Raw genomic sequence first — 27,155 nt, 5'->3', positions numbered from 1 at the left:
TGGCTCAGGTGGTAAAGAATCCAGCTGCAACACAGGAGACCTGGGCTCCATCCCTGGGTTGGGGAGATCCCCTGGAGAAGGGAAAGGCTACCCACTCCAGTATTCTGGCCTGAAGAATTCCATGGACTGTACAGAGTTAGACATGACTGACCGACTTTCACTTTGATATTATATTAACATGTCCATCTTTATACCATCACAGACCTAAAATACTGGTTGGATATTTTTTTAGGGCTTCCCCGATGGCCCAGTGGTAAAGAATCCACCTCCAATGCAGGAGACATTGTTCAATCGGGCAGGGCAACAGTGCCCAAAGGCTCTGAAATTTAGAACACGGCCCTGTTTTCGGGTATCCTGGAGCCAAGAAAGCCTTTGAGATACATAATTCCATGAGAAACCTGCAGTGTACTCATGCCAGAAGAGTTAAATCCTCTGTTATCTAGGAAAAAAAACAACAGCTCTTCCAGGCTGGTTCCATTTTCCCAAGATGCCTAGGGTTCGCAATAACATATCTTAGAAGAGAGATGAATGCCATTGCCCCATAAAATACTTTAAGCTCCAGCCATCTCTGCAACAAAGCACGCAGCGTGATGCCGGGAGAAAATGACTGCCAGTGCTGGGAAAATGCGTTTTCTCAAGGTGCTGCGGCCGCTGTAATTCGCACCTTTTGAAGTGGAGACAGACGCGCTGTAGGGAGGTACAGGCCTCCGGGAGAGGAGAGGTAATGACGGCCTAAGAGAGGTGCCCCGCTGGGAGACTGCGCGCAGTCAGAGCGGAAATGAAGGCCCCCCTGAGCAAGCACCGCACAGCGAAGCCCCAGTCCTTCGTTCAAAGGAAAAGGAAAATCAACAGACCTGTAAACCCCGCCTGAGTCCCCGAAGTCACTTGATTTAGGTAAATTGGTGACAGATGCAGGCTCAGCGCCTTCTTCATGTCAGCGCTACCCTCGCTTTGCTTCTGCACTTGAAATAGTTTAGACCAGAGTCGTGGGGAGTAACTCATAGTCCACACGGGGCTGAGGCTTCAGTTACAGTGTTCCGTGCGTACTAAGTCGCTTCAGTCCGGTCTGAATCTTTGCAACCCTATGAACCGTAGCCCGCTGGGCTCCTGTCCATGGGGATTCTCTAGGCAAGAATACTGGAGTGGGTTGCATTTCCTCCTCCAAGGGGTCTTCCCAACCCAGGGATTGAACCCACGTTTCCTAAATCACCTGTATTGGCAGGTGGGTTCTTTACCAATAGTACCACCTGGGAAAGATTTAAGGTGGGAGGAGAAGGGGACGACAGAGGATGAGATGGTTGGATGGCATCACCGACTCAATGGACGTGAGTTTGAGTAAGCTCCGGGGGTTGGTGATGGACAAGAAGCCTGGCGTGCTGCTGTCCATGGGGTCGCCACTGAGCGACTGAACTGAACCACCTGGGAAGCGGTCCATGATCCGAACATCAGTAGATCCCTGCAGTTCCTTCGTCTCTGTCATAGGAGATGCGGCTTCAAGAGTAGTGGCCTCCGCTGTACACACCCTAACTGATTATTGCTGCCTGGTTCAGAATGATCCGTCCTGAGTTTAGCACCTCTCCGGGCTTATTCTGACCACTGTACGGACAGTCTCATAACCCACCTCCTGGGCCAGAATCGGCACTCCGTGCTTTCCCTGACTCAGCCCCATCTCACTCCTAACTCCTAGAGTGCTCATGATTACAATACCCCCACTCCTGTTGCGCTGGGGTGGGGGAGGGGGGAGGGAGGGGGTCTGTGCTGTTGTTAGGTGTGTCCCCAGCCTGATGTTGACAGTGATGGGGGGAGGGTGGTATGTCCAGCTATAGAAAGTAAGCACTTGTGTCTGCTCAACTTCTCTAGTCAGATCCAGGCCATCATTTCAGCCCCTTAGTGTCCCTTTGGGTCATAATCCTGTCATCTTATATAGACACACCCCTTTCCACCAAATGCTGTGGGACACACTGATCAATATTCCATGGATGTCCTTATCCAAATGGCCAAAGCATTAATAATAAAATGTCAACCGGGAATCCTACCCCTAAAATTTTCCCTTGAAGCTAACATCAGTGCCTGCTAAGTCACTTCAGTAGTGTCTGACTCTTTGTGACCCCATGGACCACATAGCCCACCAGGCTGTTCTGCCCATGGGATTCTTCAGGCAAGAATACTGGAGTGGGTTGCCATTTCCTCCTCGAGGGGATCTTCCCAACCCAGGGATCGAGCCCACGTCTCTTGCATCCCCTGCTTTGGCAGGCGGGTTCTTTGCCACTAGCGCCGCCTGGGAAGCCGGTGGCGCTGTGAGCAGAAGCCAACATCCACCGTTGACCAGATTTCCCCCACTATTCATCTCCTCATAAATCTACATTTAAAATGCTACTCGTACAATTGTGAGCCCACGCAGACCTGCCTTGACCATGAAAATGTCATGAGATACCTAAGAGCATGCTGAATGCTGATAGCCTCTGCCCGTGTTTCCCAGCCTCATAGGCTGTTACTCCTGAAAATAAGGGTGTTGGTTTTAGAGGAACTGTGGAGGAAAAGGCTCTGGTGCGGGGAATACACTCGGATCCCCACAGGCCTGCCCGGCCACGTCCTGACTCTAGCATCCAGGTCTGGACCCCCGAGGGGACCCCGAGGCATCCTGAGCAGTTACAGTTGTAGAGTTCAGATCCGAGTGCCGATCCAGTCCAATGTGAGGTTCAGCCTCAGAGCATTTAGGCTCCATCTTCTAGATGGCATTTCATACAGCAGGGCCTCAAGGTATGAGTTCTTTCTTATGTTCGTTATACAACACTGTGAGCAAATTGAGGGGACCCACCCCAGGGCTCTTTCTGGCAACAGGGCTCCCCTCTCTTCTGTGTGTTCCTAACAGTCTCATCACCCTGGGAACTCCACCGCCCTCCACCCCAGCCCTGGTGTCTGTTTCCTAACACTTTCACGTTTACACTGTCCTGTAATCTTTGTCCTTGAAGGATTTTCTTCTCTTGGGTAAGATGGCTGTAGTGGCCTCCTGGGGTGGGAATTAGAATACTGAGAATTAAGGAAGGAAACCACTTTTTATTTTACTGAATCATTCAATTTGACACTGTCGGGAAATATAATACCTTCGTTTTTCAGATTTTCTGGATGCTTTTCCTAGCCTGTACTTCTTTTTTTTTTAAATTATTTATGTGTTTATTTGACTTCACCAGGTCTTAGTTGTGGCACAAGGGATCTAGTTCCCTGACCGGGGCTAGAACCCGGGCCCCCTGCATTTAGGAGCATGGAGTCTCAGCTGCTGGACCACCAGGGGAGTCCCTAGCCTGTGCTTCTTTATGCGGCTCTCAGTGTGTATGAAGTCAGCACGCTTCCCTCCTCTTCTGGTTGCCCCCAATTCCCCTACTCCCCATGGAGTTAGCTTCAACTGACCGTGGGCTGGTCGTGGCTGGGATGCTCCTCAATGTTTGGGAGAAGAACTAAGGAGGAAACTTAGGCGCTGACACCCACGTTCCTTAGAGTGTTGGCTACAGTTCAGTAGGGCTTTCCAAAGCTTAAACACAAAGAAAAGTTTCAGCCGAAGCAGGGCATACAGTTCTGTCATTTTGTACACAGGATTCTATTTGTGCTGCTAACACATTACGACGCAAAAGCAAACACGGAGGCCTTCCTGGCGGTACAGTGGTTAAGAATCTGCCTCACCATGCAGGGGACACTGGTTCAACCCGTGGTCAGGGAAGATTCCACATGCCGCAGAGTAACTAGGCCCATCCAACCACAACTGCGGAGCCCATGTGCCCACCCTGGAGCCTGCACTCCACGATTAGAAGCTGTGCCCAGATGCTAGAGAGTGGCCCCCGCTCAGCCACAACTAGAGAAAGCCCTCGTGCAGCAATGAAGACTCAGCCAAGAATAAATGAAATAATTTTTTAAATAATTTTTTTAAGCAAACGTGGAATAAAACCCAATGAGTAAGAAGAAGTTCTTTCATTTCCAGCTTGTGGGACTTTCAGACCGTACAAGTGTGTTCTGTTCTCCAATAGCAGGTAGCTGGGCATGTAGCCTGTATTTACTGAGACTCTGAGAGGTAAAACCAGCGTGCATCTCTAGTGAACTAGAGCTCCACACGCAGCTCTGTGGTTTGACTGGCGGGTACGTCCACTTTTCTGAAAGGTCTTGTCACTTTCAGCACAGCTTGTTATTCTTTGTCCAGAAAAATCATGCATGTAGGCAGGGCACCCCGAGGCTGCGGAAAGGGAGGGGCACCCAGCTTTCTGTCTTATGTCTGACAACCTAAAACGTTCAGGAAAAAGTGGAAAACCGTATTTCAGTGTGTGACCTCTGTGTGAAGCCAACTGTCTGTTTTGGAAACAGCTAAGGGATTTTAAATGGTAAACTGAGGCATATTAAAAATTTTCAGAGTGTTTTGAGCAAAAAATTGATTTGAACCAGCAGCATTTCAGTCTACAGATAAAAAGCACTAAGAATCTGTATAAAGTGAAAGTCTGTTTATAGGTAGAAAGGAGTGGGAACACTGAGATTATACTGGCAAAAAGACAGGTTGGTTATTTCAAACTTACTTTCCTTTAGAGTGTCATGGGTCAGACAAACAGATTACCTAACCAGCGCTGATCAGATGAATCCTGATGGACTGGTTTAAGATTCCACTGCTGACAGAGCTGATCCTCTGATGAAGTTTAAGTCTCGGTTTGGTGACCTGGAGCTTAGCATAATTGACTCCATGTTGGGTCTTTTGTTTTTAGCAAGGATCATATCATTCCCTTCATATTGAAATCACAGCTGTATTATATATTTTAAATTTATTTATTTTTTCACTGGAGGATAATTGCTTTACAATATTGTATTGGTTTCTGCCATAACAAGTGTATTATATTAACTAGCAATCATAGTAAGTTTGCAGTTTTTAAGCTAGATTTTAGGAATGAGGATGACAGTTTTACCCTATGTCTATATATTTATATATACATATATATCTATATATCTACATATACATATCGACATATCTATATATATATACACACATACATCTATGTATCTTTACATCTATATTCTTTATATACGTAGACATAGACCTGTCTCTATATATATAGATTTGTCCCCCAAAGCTGAGGGACTGTGATCAGTTTATACAAACACAAATGTAATATTCTGCAAAAGAGTACAGTAAGCTACCATTTTCACATTAAGACGTTTGTTACTGATGTTTCTGGGAAAAAAAAAAAAAACCTTCATTTTCTCAATCCTTGGGAAAGGATTTACAAACTGAAACGTAACAGAGATGATGGTAGAAGGAAATCGAAGATTCTGCTTCTGCCTGCAGATTGCCGTTTGTAATTGAGTTAGCATATGTCACAGGTCAAGGGCTGTTTAAATTACACCTGCATATCTTAGTCCTGCCTTCCTTCATAAAAGAGAAAAGCATATAATAGATACAACAAAATCTCATTAGTGTCTTTCTTTCAGGGATTAATAAAATGTCAGGGTGCATAATTTATACATCAATTATGTATATAGATTTAATTCTAGTTGTTCATCTTCTGAAAGGCAGCTGGTCCGCAAGACGTCACTGATCAAAACACGTTGCCTAAGGACAGGAGCTGAGGCTGAACCTAGATTCCAGCATTTCAGGGCCCTGCCTAGTGTTTATGACTTAATCATGTTGGAATTGAGGAATGAGGTTTATTTGGTTTAGTGTTGCTTTTTTAGATTAATGCTTTTGACTTTTTTGGTTGGGGCTTAGCGGGGTATCTTTTTGTTTCGGTTACTTCCCATTTGTTTATTCTAGGAATAATCAATTCTGAAACCTATTCAGGTTCCCGTTATTACAGCTATGGCCAAATGGGAAGCTTGGGGACACCCTCATACCCACACCAGCTACACTCTCAGGTGAAACCCAGGTGCTCAGCACTAACCCGAGGGTCCCCTTCCCACCTAGGGTGGCTGCCAGCCCCCGCAGGACCTGCTCATGTTTTCAAGTCTACACCAGATGACTGCTCACCAACCTCATCCCAGCCTGATTTTCCAGGGATTATTTACATCTCCAGCCTGGCAGCGATTTCAAGCCCACTTCCTACTCATTTCATCAGGTCCCATATAGCCATGCTCTAGAGGGTTTATGTAACAGTGGATATTCACCTTTAGCCGAAGAGTCGGTTTAAGAGCCACACAATAGTATTTTCAGAGACCAGTGTGTACTTAGTGAGATGGACAGATTTCCAGGTAATAGTACTTCTGGAAATAAATATAGAGTGATCTGCTGCTGCTGCAGCTAAGTCGCTTCAATTGTGTCCGACTCTGTGCAACCCCATAGACGGCAGCCCACCAGACTCCCCCGTCCCTGGGATTCTCCAGGCAAGAACACTGGAGTGGGTTGCCATTTCCTTCTCCAATGCATAAAAGTGAAAAGTGAAAGTAAAGTCGCTCAGTCCTGTCCGACTCTTAGCGACCCCATGGACTGCAGCCCACCAGGCTCCTCCGTCCATGGGATTTTCCAGGCAAGAGTCCTGGAGTGGGCTGCCATCGCCTTCTCCAGTATAGTGATCTGCTGGATCTAAATTCACTACTTCCCCTTCCTCTTTCAAGGCCACGTTCCACAGCTCTTTGCCCTTGAGGCTGATGAACTCTGGCCCCCAGTGAACCTTGCTGTGCCTAAGTTTCCAGAGTGCTCGGCCCTTCCAGCATAAGCAAACTGCATGACGGACATTTCAGGTAGAGCTTCGATGTGGTCAGCAAGCAGTCCCCGGCGGATTGCTTCATGCCAAGTATAGACTGTCCGTGGGACATGGACTGAATGAGCGACGTTAGCTCTCACGGAAACTGTAAATCCAGTAGCGGCCCAAATTCAGGTTTCTGGCCCGTAAGGGTAAGGAATGAGCACGCCTGGGCCAAGTGGTTAGAGCCAGGAGCAGGATCTGAGGGGGGGGCTATTTGGAGCCCCCCTTTTGAAGGGCAGGGGAACCACGGCGTTCTAAGTGATGGAGAATCACAGCTATCAGGGAGGAAGGTGGAATTCCATCTGAAGGGAACAGAGGCCACTAACACCGAGAATCGAGGGGTCGAGGACCAATGGTATAATTTTCGCCATTTCCGGTTACAAATTTTCCATTTCCATTTACCTACATTACTGTTATTTACTTAATACTTTTCTTTAAATGGACTTACCATTTTTTACTTAGTGAAAGTGAAAGTCATGTCCGACTCTTTGCAACCCCACGAACTATACAGTCCATGGAATTCTCCAGGCCAGGATACTGGAGTGGGTAGCCTATCCCTTCTCCAGCGGATCTTCCCGACCCAGGAATTGAACCTGGGTCTCCTGCATTGCAGGCGGATTCTTTAATCTACTGAGCTATCTGGGAAGCCTAAATCTGTGCAAAAAGGACTTCCCAGTTGGCACTAGTGATAAAGAGCCCAGCTGCCAATGCAGGAGACATAAGAGACACAGGTTCAATCCCTGGGTTAGGAAGATCGCCTGGAGGGGGCATGGCAACCCATCCCAGTATTCTTACCTGGAGAATCCCATGGACAGAGGAGCATGGCAGGCTATGGCCCACAGGGTTGCAAAGAGTTAGACATGACTGAAGCAACTTGGCATGCATGCTAAAAGGAAAATGTTTATAATTTCCTTTGGAAATTTTGTAATGTGATCATGAAATGAAATACCCGTAGTGCTTGCTCTGTGAAGTTCAATACTCTTGCCTCCAGAAGTGTCCAGTTCCATTCTTTCTTTGTTAAAAAGGGAACAAAGCAGGTATGGGTGATGGAAAATACAGTCCAGTCCCAACCAGCGCCAACCTAAGACCCTATCTTTGAAGGATGGAAAGAAAAGTGAGAGGAATTTAAGTTTGTGACCCTGAGATTGGATGTTATTTAACATCCAGTCTGTGAGTAACCTAAAACCACCTCCAGTGCCATCAGTGGGACATATTCCTCCCGAGAGTTGAGGGCAGGACTAGAGGAGGGACGATGCTTTGGGCCGATGGTACCTGCGGTCTCTGCAGAGCAAAAGGGACTGCCGTCCCGTTCTGATCCCCAAATTCTAAAAGGCTGACCCTCTCAGCCACTAGCACTGTGAGGGGCACACAGCAGAGCCTTAGCAAAAACCTTGCTAAGGTCTCATCAGCCTTCTAAGATCCCTTGGCTCTGTTTCATAAAAAGTAAGACATTAAGTTAATGGTGATATTCCGTGTTTCATAATATCACATCCCCCCAAGAAAGGAATTTTGATAGAAAATCCTAAAAAGTGTAAAACCCAACAAAAATCAGCTGGTGAATAGATCCCATGGGATACTCAAGAAGCCTATATAGATGTGTTTTGAATCGTCTTAAAGGGAAATGAGAAATGTCTTTGTGAGTCGGATCGGAATGTGCGTCCCATCGCTGAGGAGGCTCCCGGGTGCCCTCCAGGTCCTTGCACAGTCGGGTCCTCGACCAGGCTGGCTTCCTTCTCCCCGCATTTCTTGCTCCTCAAGTGCCCTTTCCTCTTCTCATTTCTCGAACACCCCTGCCTGTCACTCGGTATTCAGTAACCGGGTGAGAAAGAGCCTGGAAAGCATGCTAATGCCTTGGGGTGTAATTGCTGCACCCTCCTTAAAAGTATTGTCAAGAGCATTTCACTTTAAGGTTTCATCCAGAATTGCATCTGTATTTTAAATGGGCTATTTTCTATAACCTGTGAATACAAGACGTTGAAATACTAATGACAGCTTGAGAACTTAATTTCAGGAGTGACTGCATTTGTGAAATTTGCATGCTTTGAGCAGGTTTCCCCCAGATTAGCCTCAGCTAAGACATCTCCACACAGAAGGTAACTTCTTAGAGTAAATCGTATTTTAATATTTGGTTTCACTAGAACCCCAGTGCAATCAATTTCACAGATTAACGTAATTTAGTTTTAATGAGCTCAAAGGCACTAAAGTGATAGTGTTATTGTCATTTCTTAGATATCCTTAAGTATAGATTTTTATCCCAGACAAGTGTTTACAGAACTTGCTGGTGCTTTAACCGATGCTGGAAAGGCTCTGCATCAGTTCACAGCGTTTTGAAAAGTCTTTATTATTGGCCCACTCGCTACTGAAACAATGGTCTTAAAGGAGTCTCTAATAGCCATTTAAATTTTTCAAAAACAAAACCTCACTGTGCCATTCTTATGAAGAGTCCCTCAATAGAAATGCCCCAAATCCAAATGAATATAAAACTCCATAATATAGTCTGTTTTTCAGAGAGAAATTGAGAATATGAAACGTGTGACTTCTCTGCTTTTTTGTATGAAGCATAAATGTTCATTCATTGACAAAACCTTAATTTCTCCAAGCCTTAGTTTCCCCATCTGTGTTGTTGTTGCTCAGTTGTGTCCAACTCTTTGCGACCCCATGGACTGCAGCACGCCAGGCCTCCCTGTCCGTCACCAACTTCCGGAGCTTGCTCAAACTCATGTCCATCGAGTTGGTGATGCCATCCAACCATCTCATCCTCTGTCGTCCCCTTCTCCTCCTGCCTTCAATCTTTCCCAGCATCAGGGTCTTTTCAAATGACTCAGTTCTTCGCATCAGGTGGCCAAAGTATTGGAGTTTCAGCTTCATCATCAGTCCTTCCAATGAACATTCAGGATTGATTTCCTTTAGGACTGATTTCTTTAGGATGGACTGGCTTGATCTCCTTGCTCTCCAAGGAACTCTCAAGAGTCTCCTCCAACACCACAGTTCAAAACCATCCCATCTGTGAAGTAGGGATAATCCTGTTTGGCTCACAGAGTTGTTAGAAAACAGTGGAATACTGCATTAAAAGCAGTAAACAGGGACTTGCCTGGTGGCCCAGTGGCTAAGACCCCGTGCTCCTACGGCAGTGGGCCTGGGCTTCGATCCCTGGTCAGGGAACTAGATCGCACATGCCTCAACTAGAGATCCCTTGTGCCGCAACTAAGACCTGTTGTAGCGAAATAAATGAATAATTTTTTAGAGTACTCAACACAGCACCTCACACATGTACCAAGTCTGGTTTCTAGTGGAAGCTCTTACTGTCATTACATGGTCCAGAGTTGGAACCATCCGGCCCCGAAGAGACAAGAGCGTCCATTGCACTCGTGAACCCCAGGGGAACGGGTCTCAGCCAAGGGTCTTTAGAAACACATCCAGACACTGTCCGGGTTTGAAAGTATTGGTTCTGCTTTCCTGGGTGTCAGAGCCCTTGTCTTTGTGACCCAGCCGCCTTTTAGGAAAAGAACATCAGTTGAAACCCTGGGGATTTTCCCCAAAAGAGAGAAAGCACAGACGGGGAAAAGCTAAAGCCTGGCCCCTAGAGCCCCCACTTCCCTCTGTTCCCCTGTTTCCTGGTCGTCATCACGACCCCCTGCCTTGGGCTCCCGTCTGGCCATCTGCCTTGTGTCACTTATCCCTCTTTTGAGGTCAGAAGGAAACGGGAGGGCAGCTGTTTAAGAAGTGGGGGCCCCACAGTAAATTGGGAACTGTCAGGTGTATACAGCTGTGAGACTACTCATTTTCTGCAGAGTGATCAGAAGCTTGCCCTTTCTAAAAAAAAAAATATATATATATATATATTTACCATCTGAGCCACCAGGGAAGTCCATATATATATATATGTACGTATGTATGTATATATATTTGACTGCACGGCTCTTATAGTTTTGGCATGTGGGTATCTTCTCTAACCAGGGATCGATCCCAGGCTCCCTGCCTTGGGAGAGAGGAATCTTAGGCACTGGACCACCAAAAGTCCCAAGCCTGTCCATCTTAAAGTTTAGGGACCTGTGTGAAGGACCATATGAAAGGTAGCCAGGATCAGCTGAGCAAAGACAAGAGGATGCTGGTGAAGAACGGGGCACTTTATCCACAGCGTAGCTCTGCCTTGGCCCTACTGCAAAGAGAAGAACCCCTGTCTTTGCCCAGGGTGTTTGCAGACCTGCTCAGAGCAATGACTATGCTCCCCTAAAATTATCTTTCTAATCTAATATCTAATGTGGTTCCCATCACGATCCCGTGCAGCTTAAATATCATTGAGTTTCTTACTGAAATACAAGCATCTTAACACGATCTTCAAGGTTTTTCCCAATCTGGCCTTGAGCTCTGACCTCATATGAGGCCTCTAGGTCCCAGAACCAAAACCTCACAAAAGACTCAACCTGGAGTTCTCTTTCCTTTCATTCTTGAAACCTAGTTCTACAAAAGATAACAAGCATTCACCAATGCTTGTGGAGAAGTTGGTGGGAATGGGGGATTGTTTAGTCAGTATGAAAAATAGTGCAGAGGTTTCTCAAAAAGTTAAACATAGAACTACCATGGGATCCAGCAATTCTGCCTTTGGGTATGTTCACTAAAGAATTAAAATCAAGATCTTACAGATATCTGCACTCCCATGTTCATAGCAGCACTATTCACAATAGCCAAGGCCTGGAAGCAACCTAAATGTCCATTGACAGAGGACCAGATAAAGAAAATAAAATATAGAGTGAAGTATTATTCAGCCTTCACAAAGAAGGAAATCCTGCCATTTGCTACCACATGGATGAACTTGGAAAATGTTATGCCAAGTGAAATAAACTAGACACAGAAGAATAAATCCTGCATGACTCCACTTATATAAGGCACCTGAAATAGTCACTCATAGAAGCCAAGAGTGGAATCATGGTTTCCAGGGGCTGGGATGGGGGGGGGGGGGGGGTTGGATCAGGAGATGTTGGTCAAAGGTGCATACTTTTACTTATGCAAGGAGAGTGCCTGTAAGTTTAACAAGATTGTATTGTGTACATAAACATTTGTTAAGAGGGAAGATTTTATGTTAAGTGTTCTTATCAGGAAAAACAAAACCCGAAAAAACCCTGGTTGCAGTGTTACTCTTCCTGCAGTGCTTTCCAGAACCCCTTGCAGACCTGCGTCCCTGGTTTACCATGTGTGCGCTCAGTCGCTCAGACGTGTCCAACTCTTTGTAACCCCATGGACTGCAGCCCACCAGGCTCCTCTGTCCATGGGATTTCCCAGACAAGATACTGGAGTGGGTACCATATCCTCCTCCAGGGGATAGACTTTAATCATTTCACCAAGCACAAAGTTTGCTCAGAACATTGTGCTCTGCCTGGCCTCAGCAGGGGGTGGATCTTAAGCCTCATTATCTCACACGTCAAACAGGGACAGCAATGCTCCCTCCTCCAAGGGTATTTCTAGGAATTAAATGTCCAATTTGCATGGGACATTGAGCACATTTTAAGGGTTCAACAAATACTGACTCTTGTTACTGGACAGCTTGTGTTCACAAGTCGAGTTAGCGGGTTGTATGCTTCTTCCCCAGCAAGGCTGTGGGCTACCTAGGGTGCGTGCGTGCATGCTAAGTTGCTCCCCTGTGTCCAACTCTCTGAGACCCCATGGACTGTAGCCCACCAGGCTCCTCTGTCCACGGGATTCTCCAGACAGGAATCCTGGAGTGGGTTGCCATACCCTCCTCCACTTCCCAGGTGGCGCTAGTGGTAAAGAACCCACCTGCCAATACAAGATATGTAAGAGACATGGGTTTGATCCCTGGGTGGGGAATATCCCCTGGAGGAGGGCTGCTTAGGGTGAATCCTTGTATTTGTCACCTTCCTGCTTCTGCTCCACGGCCAATACCTGTGATGAAGTGAGTTGAATGAAACTGACCTGAAGTCCCACAAGATGGCAGTAGCCACCAGTCCCAGAATCTTCCTTATGGAGCGCTACTCCAAAGCTGGACAGGCGAAAGTGACCCTCCTTTAATTGGCAGGAAGCAGCTGATGGAGCTGAGGTCGTTCCCAGCTTCCTGCCACCATTGGCTATTTATTCTGGTGCCACCACCACGGATGAAGCCAGAGAAATAGCAGGGAGCTGAGCTCCTCCTCCCTACCCTGGGATCACAGTCCTCGCAGGGCTCCTTGATGTGGGGATGCTCCAGGGGAAGGCAGATCGCTGAAGGGAGGAGGTGAGGGTTCATCACTCCGTCGTGTCCATCTCTTTGCGACCCCATGGACTGCAGCCCGCCAGGCTCCTCTGTCCATGGGATTCTCCAGGCAAAAATACTGGAGTGGGTTGCCATTCCCTTCTCCAGGGGATCTTCCCAACCCAGGAGTCAAACCCAGGTCCCATGCATCGCAAGCAGATTCTTTACCATCTGAGCCAATGTGGAGGGAGGGGGGGGAAACCAAATACCGGAAATGTCTGCCTGGAAGGCAAGTCGGTGAACCTAGAGCAAGGAATTCTGACAATAGAAGATAGGAGATGAAGAATGGATCGCTGTGTAGCCTGCAAGCAAGCCTTGAGGAAAAGGCAGGGCAGGAAAAGGGGAACAAGCCAGCACAGGTGTCAGTGGGACCAGAGCCTCTTCCTGGTCATCAGAGGAACCCTCAGGACATCCTGATGGCAGGATCTTTGTACACAGTGGTGGCTGCACCCTGCTTCTCCGTCTTAAATGGAATGTGCTTTAGCTCAGAGTCACAGACTGAAATTTGCAGCAGGAGGAAAATATGGAGAATCATTAATTAAAATTTCTTTATGTACTTGTCTAAGTGAGACCCTATTAGCATCCCCAGAATTACTGTCTTCATCATTGTCGCCCTTGTCATTTTTTCTACTAATCGAAATTTACATGGGACTAGTGCAGGTCAGTCAATACACTGATTTTTTAATGTGATGAATAATCAATACATTCATTTCTTGTGCCCTCAAGGTCTTAAAGCTCCCTTCACCACTGATTTATTCTTTAATTAATGGAGAAGTAAATTTTTTTACAAGACCATTTCACCTGTATGCATTCCCCCATTAGAAACATCACCTGCTCTGAACCCAGCTTTTTAAAGAAGTGTCTAGCTCCTGATTTCCAAAGTCTTTATTTTCCACAGTTCAAGTGCAAGGGTGAATAGCTCACATCCTTGTCCTTGTGTTTAAAAGGTCGGCATCATGTTAGCATAGTCTCCCACCCGGATACAAGCTCTGTGCTTTTCTCTGGAGAGCTGGTTGCCCACCCCCTGGAATTGTAGCCCTGCATCATCATTGCCCCAGAGCAGTTCTCCTGGGTTCCCTTCCCCTCCTGCTTTCCACCCGGGTGCCCTTTCCCAATAAAATCTCTTGCTTTGTCAGCACATGTGTCTCCTCAGACAATTCATTTCCGAGTGTTAGACAAGAGCCCGGTTTCGGGCCCTGGAAGGGGTCCGCCTTCCTGCAACAAATGGCGACTCTGGCGGGGACTCTTCTTTGCTGAGACTGACATCCTGACCACTCGGGGTACTCAGGGGCCAGCTTGCCTGCCAATGGACCAGACCCAGCAGCCGCAACTGGGACCCTTTTGTCCCTGGTCTCCTCCTGACACGGACAACTGGCCAGAGTGCCCCGACCAGTAAGGAACAAGAGACTTTACTGACCTCTCTCCCCTTTCCTCTCCTTAACCCATCCTATCCTTCCCTGTTTTTCTAGTCCCCCAGTCCTGGATGCAGGAGTCTGGTCAAACGGCCCTCAGCCTGAGCTGAGGACTGGAGACTGATCACCTCCTCTTGGCAGAGAACTCGAATTCTGGTTCTGGTCTGGTCTGATTTCTGGTAGGGCTGAGTTCCAGTCCTCCCTTCTCTGGAGGCCCAAGGAAAAGTCCCATAACGCCTGGGTATCTGTAGGCAGCAGGAGACGTCTGTAAGGCCACCCCTTTCACCCACCGTCTCCTACCTCCTCCCCCTTCTTCTTTCAACCTGGCTTCCTTTCCTCCCTTGAAATCTTTGATGTTAGTACTTGGATTCTTGTATTTAAGGGCTTCCCTTGTGGTGCAGAGGTTAAAGCGTCTGCCTGCAATGTGGGAGACCTGGTTTCGATCCCTGGGTCGGGAAGATCCCCTGGAGAATGAAATGGCAACCCACTCCAGCATTCTTGACTGGAGAATCCCATGGACGGAGGAGCTTGGTGGGCTAGAGTCCACGGGTCGTAAAGAGTCGGACACGACTGAGTGGCTTCACTTTGACTTATCATGATTGCCCATAGTTTAGCTGTGGTTCTCAGACCTTAGTGATATCAGGATCACCTGGAGGGCATGCTGACCTGCAGCTCTAATACCTTCCAAGGTGATGCTAATGGTGCTGGTCCAGGAACCACACTGATAAGAACCATGGGGTAGGAGGGTCTACGACTCCTTCAACCCTCCTTCTGCTTGGTAGGTTCTAGAATCCAGGGCCACGATCAAGAAGACACTTGCTTTTGCTTAACTGGTGTGATGCGTGTGTGTGTGAGTGCTTAGTCGCTCAGTTGTATCCGACTCTTTGCGCCCCCATGGACTGTAGCCGGCCAGGCTCCTCTGTCCGTGGAATTCCCCAGGCAAGAATACTGGAATGGGTTGCTATTCCCATCTCCAGGGGATCTCTCTGACCCAGGTATCAAACCTGCGTCTCCTGCATTGCAGGCAGATTCTTTACCGTCTGAGCCACCAGGGAAGCCCGTGTGACTTATTTTTCTTTCTTTCTTTCTTTGGCTACACCAGGTTTTAGTTGTGGCATGTGGGATCTAGTTCCCTGACCAGGGGTTGAACCGAAGCCCCCTGCATTGGGAGTCAGAGTCTTAGTGACTGGCCCACCAGGGAAGTCCCAGTGTGTGTTTATATTAATTCAAACAGTACTTTGGAAATGCCCCCACCCAGACTCACCCCTGGTTTGAATGTTAGTGTAGGAGAAAAGGCTAAACTTACAGGTTTAGGGGAGGTGATGATTCTTAAATGCGTTTGTATGTTTGTGATTGAATTAGGAAACTTCCCTGACTCCCAAAATGCCCTTCCCACACTAGCTGGGATTCTGGAAGCCTCAGAATTCCCAGAGGACTGGATTCTAAAGAGAGGAAATCCTGATTATAGGCTCCGTGTCCGACCGACTCTTTGCAACCCCAGGGACTGTAGCTCGCCAAGCTCTGTCCATGATTCTCCAGGCAGGAACACTAGAGTGGGTTACTATTCCCTTCTCCGGGATTATAGCCTGTAGGAATCATTTTTTCTTTCTTTCTTTTTTTTTAAAAAAAGAATTCTAAAGAAGAAAATAAGAGGCACAAAAGGAAACCTGAATCTACCAGGAGGTCTGGGAAGGATATATGAGAGTCACTGAAGCATCAGAAAAGAGGTGAAAAGTCAGTCAGAGCCAAGTGAGTGTTGTTAGTTTCAGCAACATCTCAAGTAGCTCCAGCTACTTCCAAGGTAATTAGGAATGTATTTTATTTTAGCAAGTATAGTCTTAGCCTTCTTACCACGTTCTCCAGTGACAGAGAAGGTCCTTTTAACATGAAGTCTCCAGCGCTAAAGCCTTATCAAGTCATTAATGTTTCATCTGAAAGAACATAGTATCTTAAACTGAAAGCCAAGAGTAAGATTTGGACACAAATGTTCAAAGACGAGGGTATACTACAACTCTGATCTAGTGAGTGTACACAATCTTTACTTTCTCTTTCTTTCTCTTTTAGAAACAGGGAATATCGACCAAGAGATCCACAAGTACAACACCCCGGGATTCACTGGCTGCCTCTCCAGAGTCCAGTTCAACCAAATCGCCCCTCTCAAGGCTGCCCTGAGGCAGACCAACGCCTCAGCTCACGTGCACGTCCAGGGCGAGCTGGTGGAATCCAACTGCGGGGCCTCCCCGCTCACTCTGTCACCCATGTCGTCTGCCACCGACCCCTGGCACTTGGACCACCTGGATTCAGGTAAAGTCCAAAGCCCTGTCTTGGGTAGAATGCTTTATTTCTTAAGCCTCAGTTTTCTCATCTGTAAAATGGGGATTAATAACAGAACATTGCTGGTGACATAGTTGGGGGATTAAGGACGTGAAGGAACATGTGAACATAGTGCTTAGCACTTCCAGGGCTCAAAACATACCACTGTATTCTTGCTCCGGGCCAGAAGTAAATAAATTGAAGGGAAGGAATATTGTATTATTGATTCTTCTGCATTTAAGTGAAATAATGAGATGCCTAAATGGATGTCTTCAACGTGACTGTCTGATGATCTGATCGAATCACTTCCTTGCTTCTGCCTTTGTGATTCAGCTGCCTTGCAGCCCCGCCATCCACATTCAAATATTAAAAGATTACCTGAAACTGTCAGGTTCCTCTCCCAACAGTGTATTTATACACACAACCCTGGAGCCTTCCAGGCTTTAGAGGTGTATGTAGGCTGAGAAAGCTCAGTGGATTTTTACCACTTCTGCAGGTAATAATACTGGTCATTTTAAAGTATAGCTGTAAAATGAAGGGATGCAGCAGTCGGCTGCAAAATTAATTGGATGCGAATTCAGTGACCACATGACCCTGAGTGATGGGGAGCCCATGGGTCCCCCTGCTTGCCCTACCCAGATGGTCGGGCTGCTTGAGTAAGCGCTCCAAGTCTCTGCCCTAAGGTATGAGGTGGACAAGATCTCTGAGACACCTCCAGACCTACTGATGAGTCTCCAAAGTGACTCACTTTGACTGACTTTGCTGATGCCCAAGACAGAAAGGGGTGAGGCAGGGGCGGGAGGCCTGGGGTCTGATACCGTCACTGCCTCTGCCCAGCGGGTGTCTAAACCTCGTTCCTCAGTTTCCCCACATCTGAAATGAAGACCTAACTTAGAGAATTCCTTGCAAGATGATGGATTTAAAACACTTGGCAGAGCGAGCCATGGGCATGGAGCAAACCAGACAGAAGTTTAGCTGCAATAACAGTAATAGAGTGGTTGCTATTATTGTATTAGACACAACTTGCTATGATGTGTGAACGTCCAGTCAAGGCTCTCTAGTCCTCCCCAACCCTAACTTCTGATTTGCCACAGTGCATCATGGAAACATCGTGTGTTTGATTGCTTATACGTATTCCAACCCCAAACACAGTTATTTACCAGCTCCCAGGAACCTCTTGTCATCATGAATTCTTGCCAGGATTTGCCTGCTACGCGCTATGAAGCTTTGAAAAGAAGCCAGAATTGCCCCGTTGTCAAAATAGACAGACTAAACAGTCCTCTTTGTTTCTCACACATGGGTTCCAATACCATGGAGAGGGTGCTGTGTGCCAGGAGTACTTAAAAAGAATTCCCTTCTACAAGTATTGCTAGGATGACACGGCAGCTGGCTTTTCCTCATGGGCTGGCTTGAACAAAGGAAAGCACTCTTGGTACTGAAAGAAGGAAAGCAGTGAAGATGTGAGGTGGGACAGGGCCTTCTCAGGGCTGCGGGGACAGACTTCTCAGATTCTTCCAAACGCCCGGGTGGGTGGAGACAAGGCCTACACTGTGAAATAGGCAGGTTCCTATTGCTGTTACAGCTTCTCACTACTTGAGACCATCAGCGCGTGTGTGTGGTCTCGGTCGGCTGCCAAGAAATCAGTTTCAGTGAGCCTCTAGACGCTCCTTTGGTCCAATGGGAGTTCGTATTCATTCTTGCCTTAATTAGCAAACTATTTGCTGGATGGTCTGTGAGATCCAGTCGTAAAAGCCAAAGTTTGAGCTGTTTGTTTTTCATGTTTATTTATTTGGCGGCACACAGGATCTTTAGCTGTGGCATGTGGGAACTAGTTCCCTGACCAGGGATCGAACCTGGGCCCCCTGCATTGGGAATGCAGTCTTAGCCACTGGGCCACCAGGGAAGTCCCAAGTTCATTTATTTAAAAAATCATGCTTTATACATGACACTTTCCTTCTTCTGATTGATGTAGTAATGTGTATAGGGATCATTTCAGTGTTCAAATTGGAAGCCTATAACCCAGGTATTATGGTGGCCTGACCTATATAACATAAGGTCCATTTGCAAAAATTTTCTGTTTGTGCTTGGGTAGAAAGTTCTTACCTGGTGTTTACCATTTGCTATATCAGTCTCATCATCATAGTTTATTCCATAATTGGAATTCCAGGTTAATTTCCATAATGGGTAAATGCTTATAAAGAAATGTGTGTCTCCGTCTCACAAACTTTACTAAGAGAACAGAAAACCACTTATGAGATATGACAGAAGGCTTGTTTAGATGACTTTTTTTTTCTTTTAGGTGAGTGGGAAAAAGAGAGAATGGGGGTTGGGGGCTGGACGGGGGGCAGAGAAAGAAATAGATAGAAGGGAAGATTATTTAATATCAGACTCCAGAGGCTTAGTGTCTAGGAAGACAAACTTTTCCTCTACACATGTCTTCGTAGAGAAACAGAGGTGGGGGAGACCTCTAGAAAGAGCAAATGGGCTTCTAAAGGAAAAACAGGAGATAAAAGTTTGTGATAATGTTTGTTCATGCCGGCGTGAATGGTCTTTGTCCTTTTCAAGGCCATCAAACGCCCCCTGGAAAGGGTGGTTTCGGGTGGCTTTGCTCTTGGCCTCCTTCCTGGGACTTAAAGCTCCCAGAAAAGGAGATTTATGGTCTCATTCTATTTGTAGTCGGATATGGGAAGTTCCCAAAAGATTTCTTTCTGCATCTGTCCAATCCCAAATATCCTTGGCTTAAAATAATCTTCATACCAACTCTGGGGTTCTTAGTAGGTCCCCACATCAGCAATTGCAGCCTAGTTCTTGTGAGCCTAAGTTCATCACTCTGAATTCTGATTCCGGGGTTTTGCTTTTCTGGATAATCTTTCTTGTATGACTCAGGAGACTCGCTATCAGACATTCAGAAACAAACAACAGTGCGAACACAAAGATGCCATTTCTCGCTGTAAATCATGTGTTACTTGTGGCTGTGCAGGTACCGGACAGAACGAGCTCCTTAGTCCTGGTTTGCCTAGAGGACATTTGGAAGGAGATCTGTGTGATCTGGTGCCTTGAAAAGTGTGGTCCTCACCAGTGGTGTGAGTGTCACCTGGAAGCCTGTTAGAAATGCAGAGCCAGGCCCTTCCCCAGACCCACTGAACCGGCGCCTACGTTTTAGCTGGATTCCCAGTGACTCATGTGCACAACAAAGTCGAAAGCACTCACCTCTATCTCAAATGCATTTTCACATCACCTGGGGAGCTTTTAAAACTCCCGATTTCCAGGCTGCACCCCTGACCAATTAAATCAGATACTTTAGGGGTAAGATACAGATGGCCAGAGATGTAAAACCTCCCCCAGGTGCTTCTAATGTGTAGCAAGATGGAGAATCACTCAATCACTAAATAAGAGGGCTCAGTAATGGCCTCCTTGACAAACCTTTCAAAGTGAGGTTACCAAAAGAAAAGAACAGTGAATACCCAGAAACAAGTTTATGAAAAACAATGAAGCCTTCAGTGGTGAAATCCCAAACTGAAAGGCTATGGCAGTGAGCTTGCCAAAGATTGGGCTCCTCTGACCATTGCACAAGAAAGCTCATGGGGACTGAGTTTTTACCCGATACTTGAGGAAAACTAGTCTGCTTACTGGCAACTGGAAAAACGAACTTGGAACAAACAAACAAGAAATCCATAGTGTGGGGTCAGACTCAAGGCCTCCCATGAAATGCATCTTTATAGAAGGAGCTTCAATTGGAGGAAGATGCCAAATTATTATTCAGTTTTTTTAAATCAGTTGCAAGCTTAATTTGGAAGGATATCAGGGAGAGAAATGCTGCTTTAAAATGAAGTATGAGCATTTATTTTAAAATAAAGCATGCCCCTTGCTGTGAAGATAGGGTGTCTGTGTCTTTAGTATTAAAGGGAACTTCATGACCAACTGGGGCTTCCCTGGTGGCTCAGATGGCAAAGAATCTGCCTGCAATGCAGGAGACCCAGGTTTGATCCCTGGGTCAGGAAGATCCCCTGGAAAAAAGGAATGGCAACCCACTCCAGTATTCTTGCCTGGAGAATTCCATGGACAAAGCCTGGTGGGCGACAGTCCATGAGGCCCCAAATTTCTGGACAGACTGAGCAACTAACACAACCCAGTGAACAACTAAGGGCTCTTCACTTCATGTCACACAGGAGTATTTGCTTTGCAGAGACCTGGAAACTAGAATTCCAGACATCCATCCTTTGGTCTTAGGTTCTTTCTGCTCCCTTGTATTTCTTTCTTATATCTTAGATGATATGAAATGATAAAGGCAAAGAATGGATTCCAAGGTATGCTGGCTTCACGTAATAAGATTCTTGTTCTCTCTGGAACACTACTGACTGAGCTACTCATTGCCTCTCTAATGCCTGGTAGGCTCTGTCACTGATTTTTAAAGTGAGGAATATGCACGGTTGGTCAGGCTGTGCACTGCACAACTACAAAGGATGCCGTTTGTATTGTAGCCTGTGGCTCCTGGAGCAGTGCTACATGTTGGCCTTCATAGGCGCTCACCAGACCATTATGGGAAGAAAGTGGGTATATCATCACGTGGCATAATATAAAGTTATTTCCTTTTCATCTCGTTTTCAGTCCTTCTAATTTTGTTAAAGAGAGTCTCTATTTGGTTCTGGCATGCCTTTAACAGATCTCTCACCCATGCTATTCGCCCTTTAATAAAGAGCAGGCTTCTGTTTAGAGCCTTGACTGGCTTCATAAGTACTCAGTAGGGTTATAAAGTTTTATCATTGCATTTGTTTAAATAAGAAATCAGGTCAATTTAATGAGAATAAGTAAATAATAATTAGGTTTTACATGTATATGACAAAAAACATGATTCCCATGTGCATGGAGTTTGGCAAGCGCTGGGTGGAATGTCAGGGTGATCGTAAACACAAGATCTGGAGCTGTGAGAGTGCATTTTTTTATAGGGGGAAATGGTAAAATTATGTTGATTTCTTAAACCAATTCCATTCTATTAGAAACGACCAGTCAGTTCTTTTTCTGCCTAATTTTTTCCGCCTTTGGATAATAGGTACGGCCTGTTTCTAAACCACAGCATTCTGGTCCTTTCAGTTACAAGGCAGAAAACGCAACCCCTGACCCTGAGTTCTGGTTCACTTACAGGTTGCAGAACCCCAGACAGTAGCTGTGATTCAGCTCTCAGAACCGTGGGCTCTGTTTTTTCTGTCAGATTCTTGCCTGGAGAATCCCAGGGACAGAGGAGCCTGGTGGGCTCCCATCTATGGGGTCACACAGAGTCGGGCACTACTGAAATGACTTAGCAGCAGCAGCAACAGATTCAGGAAAGCTTATTTCCTTGGAATGGCAAGAAGTTACCAGCAGTAAGGTGACTACAGATGGCAATGCACGTCTGTAAAATATAAAAACAAAACAAACAGAAAAAATAATCTGATGCCACAAATTTCTGCACTAAGGAACAGCTCCAAACTGTATACCAGCTGTTTTATGAGGCATTGATATTAACTCTTAGGGTTGTTTTTTTTTTAATCACATTCATGATATTGAATACAGAATACATAGACCAAAGGCCACATCATAGGATTTTATTTAAATAATATTAAGCCTGGCAAGGCCCTTTAAGATGTCATTTCATTTCCCCAGGAATCTTCCCATACGTGGCTGTCGTTCAGTCGCTAAGTCGTGTCCAACTCTGTGACCCCATGGGCTGCAGCGTGCCAGGCTCCTCTGTCCTCCACTGTCTCCTGGAGTTTGCTCAAATTCATGTCCATTGTGTCGGTGATGCCTTCCAACCATTTCATCCTCTGCCGCCCGCTTCTCCTGCCCTCAGTCTTTCCCCCGCATCAGGGTCTTCCAGTGAGTCAGTTGTTCACATCAGGTGGCCAAAGTATTGGAGCTTCATTCAGCATAAAGTGTCTAGTATAAAGATTATTATAAAGAGTTACTGGGACCTTGAGTTTCTGGCTCCCCGCCTAAAGCTAACCTGCGTCTGATGCTGATTCCTGCTGTGGACCAGGAATTCTCACAGCCCCTCTGAGATGGAAGTGGGCAGAAGCACTGAGTAGAAAATAGTCCTCTGAGAACTATCAGGTGTCCACTTGCCACATCAGACACTCTACCACTGAAAATAGAGCGTTTGATTTCTAAAGACACCCCTTTCTCTCTTGCTTTGGTTTTTAGTGACGTGGTTTCTTACCTATGTTCCAAATTATTTTTTTCCATCTGAAGATAAAATATTTTTATGTATTCCCATGTGAAAGAATTATGAACATTTAAAAACGGCATGTATCTATTTCATTTTCCATCATAATTACAAGCTGGTAGTGGTTTTCTTTACCACCTGCAAGCACTTAAAATAATCTTTCCAGCTCTTATGTTTATATCTTAATTATTTCTAAGCAGATCCCTTTTTTCCTCCTGATGCTAAGATTGCATGATTAATTTGTTTAATCTCTGATACCTAATTGCTTATTATCGTTTGTGTCTTTTGTTCTCTTCAGTGACTGACACAGACATTTATTCAGGTCCAGAAAACAATTATCATCTCTTCTGATGTGTGCGTTTCCTGCAAATGATCCAAATTCTGCTTTTCTGTAAAGCGCCAAGCACATTTATATAGCTTGTCAAATAAAATATTAGTTAACGGATTTTTTTGATCTAATGGTTATTTAAGTTCCCATCTTTTATTTCCATATGAATAGCTTTATACATATTATTTTGTTGAGTCAAGGGATGTACTTTTGATTGTATTACGAATCACCCTCCAGTGACATAATACCTCCAATTCGAGAAGATATGAGTGTCTTTTTCCCTACACCCTCATCAACACAGTACATTGTAATCTTCTAAATCTTGCTATACTGTGTTCGAAAAGTGGTTTTGTTGTCTTAATTTGGGTTTCATTAATCATGAGTGAGATTAAGTATCTTTGTTCATAAGTCATTTCTATGTATTTTTCCCTGAACTGCCTGTTGATATTCCTTGACCAAAGAATTATTTGTATATTCATATTGTTTCCCTTTGGTCTGTTGGTCATTTATTGACTCATAAGAATTTTTATGTATTAGGTAAATTGACATTTTACTACGTGTTTCAATGATTTCCCAGTTTGGTATCTACTTTTTTAATTTATGAGTTTTTCCCTCCATGTAAAAAAAAAAAAAAAACCTCGAAATTTTATCTGATGAAAAATGAAGTGTTTCCTGGGTTTTATATAATGCCTTCTCCATTTAGAAATGTTTTTTAAATTATTCCTTTTTTCTAATAATTCTATATTTCATCCATAAACTATACATACTTACTGCATTTGAAATTTATTTGGGTGGTAAGAATAAGATAGGAACCCAGCCTTATTTTTCTCTGCTCATCCTCTGGCCAGTCAGTAGTTCCAGCACTATTGGTTGGAGCGTCATCAACCAATTTTCCCTGATCTTTATCATATTCAAAATTGCCCTTTATATTTAAGTCTGCTTCTGGCCTCTCTGATTTGTTGCACTAATCTGACTCTTCCTAAGATAGTAGCAAGCTGTAGTCATGATTGAGCTTTTATAATAGCATTTAATTTCTCATAGAGCTAATTTCCCTTTTACTCTCTTTTTTTCAGAATGTTCCTGTCCTTGAACATTGCTTTTCCCAAGTAATTTTAGTGTTCCAATCATTTTATTGGCATTACCTAGAGATTTTATGGGGGTTGAATTTTGTGTATAAGTTAATTGCAGAGTAATTGACACCTACACAAATAACGTTTTCCTGTTCAGCAACAGAATGTCTTTCCACTTAACATGTGTCTTCCTCTTACATTATATAAAATTCGTATGAAGACAGCCTTAAAATACTTCCTGATAAGTTAATTTCTAACTAGTTCCTCTGTTTTGGCAAAGTGCAAAATCCAAAAGTTATTTGAAAAAAAGACAGCTAATTTAGCACCTGGTTATATCATCAAACTCTTTTCACTGCAAACCTAACGAGTGTTTAATTGAATACAATTGGGAAAAGGTATGTGCCCAGTAGGACCAAGAACCTGAGTGGGCTGTCTTAGTTTTCTGCCCAAGTACAGACACATCTTATATGCACATACCTTTAGGATTTTTATATGTAGATGATACCTTGAGGATTCCTGTTTTGATAAGTGTCTCACTGGGGCTAGGTGTTAAATAGTATCTAATGCCACGTTAGTGTCTTTTAGGAATAACCATGCTCTTTTTCTTCTGTTGATAGATTTCAAAACAGTGAGCCATGCTTTTATTCCTAGCATTAACCACCTTTAGTCATGGTAAAGCGTTCTCTCAAGGTATAACTAAAGTCATTTTACTAAAACATTTTTTTTCTTTTTTTTTTTAAGCTATTATTTTTGGATACTCTGGGTCTTTGTTGCTTTGCACAGGTTTTCTCTAGTTGCAGCAAACAAGGGCCACTTTTCATTGCGGTGCACAGGCTTCTCATTACAGTGGCTTCTCATGCAGTTATGGAGCACAGGCTCTAGGGCGTCCAGGCTGCAGTAGTTGTGGCTCATGGCCCCTAGAGCACAAGGGCTGCAGCAGCTGTGGCTCAGAGGCTCAGTTGCTCTGCAGCATGTGTGATCTTCCCAGACCGGGGATAGAACCCATGTCCCCTGCATTGGGAACAGGGAGTCTTAGCCACTGGACCACCAAGGAAGTCTAGCTTTGTTTTTTCACAAAAGTAATTCTTGGATAAGATGGGATTGTAGCATCCTTTTACTTTGGAGGAGTGCAAATTGGGTTTTTATACTTAGGCCAACTTCATAAAAAGCAAGTCGAAGGGGCCACCCAGCAAGGAATATGGGAGGGCCCCAGGAGAGCAATCCCAGTCAGACCAGGAAGGAGCCTGGGAACTCAGTCCCCCAACCTCAAAGGTCACATTCTAGCAACATCAAGAGTGAGCTTGGAAGCACATTTTCCCCCAGGGCTTCCAGGCAGGAATTCAGGCCTGCCCACACCTTGACTTCAGACTCTGGGATACTCAGTCCTGGCCATGGAGGGACTTTCTCCATCACTCTCAAACCAGTGGAGTAACTCCAAGAAGCCCCCCTCCAAACTTGAACGTGCTTACATTACCTGCGGAGATGAACGAATGCAGATTCAGCAGGTCAGAGGCGGGACCTGAGATGCTGCCGCTCTCACAACCTCCCAGGTGATGCTGATGCTGCTGGTTCTTGGACCACACTCTGTGTATTGCAAAGATAGAAATAGCCCTGGAGCCCTTCCCACCTGTACTTTGTAAGTTGAGTGAGCTTCAGCTGTAAAACCACTGGAGCTGACTGTTTTCTCGTATGTGTGTGTGAGCGGAGCTCCTTAGCAACTCTCTCAACTTCTTTTATGATCATTGGTCTAATTAGAGCCTCTTTCTCATCTACTATAATTTCTGTTCTTTACATTTTTCTAGAAATTCATGCACATAATCCAAGTTTTCCAATTCACTTCCTCAGAGTTGAACAGAATACATTTTCATAGTAATTTCCATTCTCTCCTTAGAAAATTTCTATACGTGTATTTTTATATTGTAAGTTCAGATTTTTCCCTTTTTTCTCAGATTATCTGACAGATTCTTTTTTTCCCAAATGACCAACTCTGGATTTATTAGTTCTATCATTTTTCTGTTTTCTTTTGCCACTTGCTTTTATCCTGACTTCTTTACATTTGTATTTGCTGCTCTTGATGTCATTTGGATATTTCTTTATTGTCCTTTTTGGCTTGTGTGTAACATCCTCCTTCAGAGGAACATGAACCAAAGTTAGCAAATCTAAGCTCTACGACTCTGGCCTCCCACACCGCACATGCCGGATGCAGTGTCTCGGCATGAATATTGTTGACTAGACTCTCATCTAAGGGACCTGGGCAGTCTTTAGAGGTCTGCTTAAGTGCAAAGCCTTCAGACATCACTGCAAGAGCAGGTCAGCAGGTGTGTGTTCCTATTGCAATGGGGCAGGTGAGGAGCTGATGTAGGGAAAGGTCACCTGAGTGGCCGAAGTGAAGGGCGGCGGGTTGATCCCCTTTTAGCCCCCAACACCCTCTGCTCGCTGTCCCTCGTGCCCAACCGTGTCAGGGGCTGCCTTCACTGAGGCTTCTCCTCGATTCTAACTAGGACTGTCCAACACCACCATGGAAAAATCCAGAGGGGCGCCAACCCCCACCTCTGGGGCAATTTCCCAGCTCCTTGATTCCTCCTTCCTGTGGGCTTCTCTTTAATCCCAGTTTTGTCCTCTTTCCCGTCTTCCCCGACAATAGATTTTGAAGCCCAAGGAGGTTGGGGTTCTGTCCAGTACTCTGTCCAAGCTGTCACCCCCACCCCACCTGGCATCGTCCTTAGAGGCGCATTCCAGGGCTCTCCGCTTTCACCTCCGTCACATGGGACTAGGGAGGGCTGGGGTCACAGGTGATGCGTGTTGCTATAGCAGCTCCTCTGTGGATGGCAGAACCCCTCCAGCAAGTCGCAGGGTTTGCTTCTGTCTTGCTCTTA

At 45.4% G+C, this 27,155-nt stretch overlaps 1 protein-coding gene across 1 annotated transcript in view; it reads left to right on the top strand.

The window, feature by feature from the left end:
- Nucleotides 1-27,155, top strand: part of CNTNAP2 (contactin associated protein-like 2) — a 2,354,843-nt gene that overhangs the window by 2,301,373 nt on the left and 26,315 nt on the right. Inside the window, exon 23 of the mRNA XM_018046828.1 lies at nt 16,434-16,673. Coding sequence (XP_017902317.1) covers nt 16,434-16,673 — 240 coding nt within the window. The remainder of the gene's footprint in view (nt 1-16,433; nt 16,674-27,155) is intronic.

This window comes from Capra hircus, chromosome 4 (assembly GCF_001704415.2).
Source record: "Capra hircus breed San Clemente chromosome 4, ASM170441v1, whole genome shotgun sequence".
Taxonomy (NCBI): domain Eukaryota; kingdom Metazoa; phylum Chordata; class Mammalia; order Artiodactyla; family Bovidae; genus Capra; species Capra hircus.
Note: the sequence above shows the minus strand (reverse complement) of the source record. Positions and strands in the feature narration are given on the sequence as shown.